Below are 6000 nucleotides of genomic sequence, written 5' to 3'. Positions count from 1 at the left end.
TAGGCACAACGCTGACAGAGTACTGGGACATTTGACGTCCTGACATCTAGCTCCAGCACATTTCCGAACGGGCGGCCCGAACGGGCAGCCTGCCAATTTGAAAGGTACTTGATGAAGAAAAGACTAAGATAAGAAAGGCTAGTTCAACAAAAAGTGAGTACAAGCTAACGTTCCATGGGAACAAGGAATGTTGACAATTACTGGACGTTGAAGTTGACTAGATTAGCACAATGCTGTGTGAAAATACCTGTTTTGTAGTCAACTAGTCCTTCAAAACATCATGCATGGGGAGTACTATATTAGCTTAGCGGTCGCCTTTGTACATTTCGTTTTCGCAAAGATCCCCTTCCCTACTAACCTTTGATATTACCAAGACGACCAAGGTGGGCAGGGTGCTGCTTTGTTGCTTCAACTTATAGTTATGCCGCTTTGTCTAGTATATTGTGGCTGAAATAGGGTGAAACAGCTACAGGGCAAATACACCTGTTCATCATTCAATTAAGATTTTCCGCCGCATGTGTTGCAGTGTGACGAGAACCCATATTTTATTTTATCTACTCTAAATGATATTTTGTTATACTCAGTTCCTCCTCAAATCTCAACGGGACCAAATAATGTGGCATTGGTCGAAGGATCGTCCTCTTCATCATTTACCTGCACTTCATACGGATACCCTAGTCTAAACATAGAATGGTACCATGATGGTGTTCAGCTTCCACACACTCAGATCAATACAACCATGACCTCGTCTGGAAATAGAACTTCTCCAGCATCTTATACAAGCATACTACCTCTAACAAATGTGAAATATGCTGACCGTGGGCACTACACATGTGTGAGCAGTGTGAACAATACTGGATTTGATGGCACCAGTCACATGATACGTACTGTCAATGCAACCGTAATGCTGTCTATCTTGGGTAAGATATTTTCAGCCACAGTGTTTCTGAGTTTGAAGAAGGGCTGAGGCTTCCTGCAGCTTCATCTGTGAAAAGAATTCGGGTGGACACACCCATTCCCATAGCGCTGCATATCACATCCGAACCAGTTCCGTTATTTTTACAACGTTTCGGCACTTGGCCATCGTCAGGTAATAACAATGAATACCGTGGAAGCCACACACGAGCAGTATATCCGCAGAGTGTAGCGCCAAAAAAAAGATGCGAATTATGTCACCTAGTATGACACAGAGAGAGAAAAGGCGCAACTAGCACATCACGGAGGAGAAGCAGCAGAAGGTAGCTTTCTGGAAACTCGCCTGGAAGAACATAATGGTGAGGCAAGACGCCAGGAACTCGACAAGCCATGGGGCCAACATTTTCGCACCACTCACCCTGGATGTAAGCTTAACTATGGGCAAAGTGCATTCTCTGCAGTTGAAGTAATAGGAAGAGAGCCTGATCGAGCCCGTCGCAAACTGCGCGAGGCAATTGAGATTCGTGATGCCAAGCCCCATGTGAACATAAGCACCGGATGGGATTTGTTGTGAATTTTCTCAGCTTCCCCTGCTGCTACTTCAATATCACTGAATAATTATAATATGAGGCGGGTCACTCAAATCCATTCTATTCCTGATGCCTCGTCGCGTCCCTGGTGGTAACAGTTTGGCATGGAAGTTTAACCTCATAGTGCATTGACTCATGGGGCTCCGTGCTCCCCTCCTGTGCTAGAATTAACACCATAATTATTTGGCATGTAACCTCACTTCGTAGAGCACAACGGCGCGCTCTTCTTCTCCGTGATGTGCACAGTTGCACCTTCTCTCCCCCCCCCCCTCTGTATAGAGGTGACATAACTCGCATCATTTTATTTTTTGGCGCTACACTCTGCGTAACGCCATTCACAGAGCACAATGCGCGCTACCTTCTGCTGCTTCTCCTCCGTGATGTGCTAGTTGCGCCTTTTCTCTCTCTGTGTCATACTAGGTGACATAATTCGCATCTTTTTTTTGGCGCTACCCTCTGCGGATATACTGCTCGTGTGTGGCTTCCACGGTATTCATTGTTATTACCTGACGATGGCCAAGTGCCGAAACGTAAAAATAACGGAACTGGTTCGGATGTGATATGCAGCGCTATGGGAATGGGTGTGTCCACCCGAATTCTTTTCACAGTGTTTCTGAGCATGTAAGATAATGATAATTTCGTGTCTACACATAAAGATAAAATACAAACTTAACACAGAGGCAGATAAACAGAATCGAAAATCATTCTTGTGACTTCGAGCTAAGCCAAAACTCCCGGTCACAAGTAAAATTTTGGTCTCTGATGTCCTGCCTTGTGTAGTACGCTGGGCCCTACTCAGGGTATTGAAAACTATTTGTAGCACGGATCTCACACACTTTGTCCGTAAAAGAATTTAAAAACAAATCGCACTCTATATGTCTGACATCGGACCGAAATTTATGTTGCAAGGATATCCAAAGATGCAGACAGCCAGACTGTTTCGGCCAATGAGGCCTCATCATTGCATCTTCAAGCTTAAAATAGGATTGAACTGTCAGCCATGGCTACGAGAACCACAGACATTAGGACAGCTCGATGTTCTAGCCCTGACAGTGCTCAAACTACCAGAAGACGCGGGCAAAGCATAAAGCTAACCAGCGCAAGTGAGTCCTATTGAGAGTGCTCCACAAGATCGAAATCGAAGAGCGAAATACTCAATGATGCAGGCAGCCGGACTGTTTCGGCCAAGGAGGCCTCATCAGTGCAACTCCGAGCTTAAAATAGGATTGAACGGTCAGCCATGGCTATGAGAACCACAGTTGCAAAGATATTTGTTGCAAAGATATCTGTAACATGAAAATTAACCTCTGGTGTTCAGCCACAAATACAGTCAATGCAAGAAGGAAAGGGATATATTATGTATACGAGTTAAGAGTAAATGTCAACAAATGAAACTAGATACCGTACTTTTTTTTAAAACGAACGTGTCCCCAATAGGCACAATGCTGACAGAGTACTGGGACCTTTGACGTCCTGACATCTAGCTCCAACACGTTTCCAAACCCCGAACGGGCAGCCTGCCAATCTGAAAGGTACTATTAAAGTGAAGAAAAGACCAAAATAAGAAAGGTAAGTTCAACAAAAAATTACTAAAAGTCCCCATCCTTGGGAAAAGAAATGTCGACCATTACTGGATGCTGGAAATGACTAGACCAGCACAGTGCTGTGTGAAACTACTTGTTTTGCAGTCAACTAGTCCTTCAAAACGTCATGCATGGGGAGTACTGTATTAGCTTAGCGTTCCCTTTTGTAAATTTCGTTTTCGTCAAGATCCCCCTTCCCTACTAACGTTTGATATTACCAAGATAACCAAGGTGGGCAGTGTGCTGCTTTGATGCTTCGACTTATAGTTATGCCGCTTTGTCCAGTATATTGTGGCAGAAATTGGGTGAAACAGTTACAGGGCAAATACACTTGTTCATCATTCAATCAAGATTTTTGTCCCCATGTGTTGCAGTGTGACGAAAACCCACATTTTATTTTATCTATTCTATTTTCAGCACCTGTGCCAGTGGTTGTGAGACTTATCCACTCACCCCCACCTTTAGGCGCTGCATCTGCCGCTTGGGTTTATCGGGTGTTAGCGGCCGTCGTGAGTTCCCTTCGGGAACGGACACGATAATTTACTTTTATATTTAATTTATTTTTATTCTAAATGATATTTGTTATATTTAGTTCCTCCTCAAATCTCAACGGGACCAAATCATGTGGCATTGGTCGAAGGATCGTCCTCTTCATCATTGCTCTGCACTTCATACGGATACCCTAGTCCAAACATAGAATGGTACCATGATGGTGTTCAGCTTCCACACACTCAGATCAATACAACTATGACCTCGTCTGGAAATATAACTTCTCCAGCATCTTATACGAGCATACTACCTTTAGCGAATGTGAAATATGCTGACCGTGGGCACTACACATGTGTGAGCAGTGTGAACAATACTGGATTTGATGGCAGCAGTCACATGATACGTACTGTCAATGCAACCGTAATGCTGTCTATCTTGGGTAAGATATTTTCAGCCACAGTTTTTCTGGGCTTGTAAGATAAGGATAACTTCGTCTCTAGACATAAGGATAAAATTGTAATCTAATATCGAAGCAGAACAACAGAGACGAAAAACCTTTCTCATGACCTTGTGCGAAGACGAAACTCGCTGTAACCAGTAAGATTTTGTTCTCTGATTTTCTGCCTTGTGTAGTACGCTCTGCCCTTTTCATGGTATTGAAAACATTTGGTGGCACAGATCTCAGACACTTCGTCCACAAAAGAAATTTAAAACATATTGCACTCTATATTTCAAAAATTGCACTGAAATTTAGGTTGCAAAGATATTTGTAACATGAAAATGAGACTCTGATGATGAGCCACAAATACAGTCAATGCAAGAAAAAAAAGGGACATATGTATACGAGTTAAGAGTAAATATCCACCACTGTAACTAGTTTCTGTACTACTATAAACAACGAACGTGCAACCACTACGCACAACGCTGACAGAGTACTGGGACATTTGACGTCCTGACATCTAGCTCCAACACATTCCCGAAGCGCTTACCAGCAGCATTCCAACTCGAAAGCTTCTACAAGGGGGAAAGACCAAAAAGAGAAAGGTTAGCTCAACAAAACTGGGTACAACATCGCGTATAAGGCAAGAGTCACCGCAGGTATGGAGAAGAAGGAGTATACTGGATTAACAGCAACAACATTCAAACAACGCTACTACAACCACCAATCATCATTCCGCCACAGACAACACGAGAAGGACACCCGCCTATCGCAGTACGTCTGGACCAAAAAGAATGAAGGGAAGGCATGCAGTATTCAATGGGCGGTACACCGCAGAGCAGCGGCCTACAGCAACAAAAGAAAGGTGTTTCAAAAGTCGCGCAAAATATGGCTGGTGTGCGAGTAATTTTGACTGTATGACTGACTTTGGGGACAGTGACTGTTAAGTAGGACGTGACTGCTGTCTGAGTCCTACATATATTTTTATCTATTCTAAATGATAGTTGAGCCGCATCATGACCAAAGGGTGCTTATGGCGAAAGTTTCACAAACTGAGTTATAATCACAGCGCAATGGCCGAATTCTCACTGCTTCTATTGCAAAAAACAACATTCAAATCGCAAAGAAAACTAACCCTATTCCAAAAGAAAAATGCACTCTCAATATCGCATACTAAACTTTTTCAAAAGAGTTTTTCTAAGTTTGATGTCGCGTGCCATAACCACCGTTTTGTCATGGCGTGGCTCATTTGTTATATTTAGTTCCTCCTCAAATCTCAACGGGACCAAATAATGTAGCACTGGTTGAAGGATCGTCCTATTCATCATTTACCTGCACTTCATACGGATACCCTAGTCCAAACATAGAATGGTACCATGATGGTGTTCAGCTTCCACACACTCAGATCAATACAACTATGACCTCGTCTGGAAACAGAACTTCTCCAGCATCTTATACCAGCATACTACCTCTAACGAATGTGGAATATGCTGACCGTGGGCACTACACATGTGTGAGCAGTGTGAACAATACTGGATTTGATGGCAGCAGTCACATGATCAGTACTGTCAATGCAACCGCAACACTATCTATCTTCGGTAAGCGCTTATCTATGTACAGTAGGTATTTTCATTGGTGCCTACAGTAATTACATTTCAGTTTTTGTTTTGAACAACAATGTAGAAGAATTGTGTGTTGCCCTCAATGTGGGAGCTTGCGCTATTCATGCTGACTTGAAGTCTCACTTGACTGACTCACGACTGACTTGAATTCTCACTTGACTGACTCACGACTGCCATTCAGAGCACATGAGAAGTCCATCCAACCGTCCACTCGACAAACCTGGAAGAAAGCACCACTCCTTGCTTAATTCACAGTGTTTCGGGGAGTTCACCCCTCATCAGTTGAACTTGAGTAGGCTGAGGAAGATTGTGCCTGAAGAGCACCACTTATATAGTGCTCTCCGGCCAGAAACATCACGAGA

At 43.4% G+C, this 6000-nt stretch overlaps 1 protein-coding gene across 1 annotated transcript in view; it reads left to right on the top strand.

The window, feature by feature from the left end:
• Positions 1-5292: 5292 nt before the first annotated feature.
• Positions 5293-6000, top strand: part of LOC135809590 (leucine-rich repeats and immunoglobulin-like domains protein 3) — a 58106-nt gene continuing 57398 nt past the window's right edge. The window contains exon 1 of the mRNA XM_065322973.1: positions 5293-5614. Coding sequence (XP_065179045.1) covers positions 5434-5614 — 181 coding nt within the window. The 5' untranslated portion in view covers positions 5293-5433. The remainder of the gene's footprint in view (positions 5615-6000) is intronic.

Source organism: Sycon ciliatum, chromosome 2 (genome assembly GCF_964019385.1).
Source record: "Sycon ciliatum chromosome 2, ocSycCili1.1, whole genome shotgun sequence".
In the NCBI taxonomy this organism is placed as follows: Eukaryota; Metazoa; Porifera; class Calcarea; order Leucosolenida; family Sycettidae; genus Sycon; species Sycon ciliatum.
Note: the sequence above shows the minus strand (reverse complement) of the source record. Positions and strands in the feature narration are given on the sequence as shown.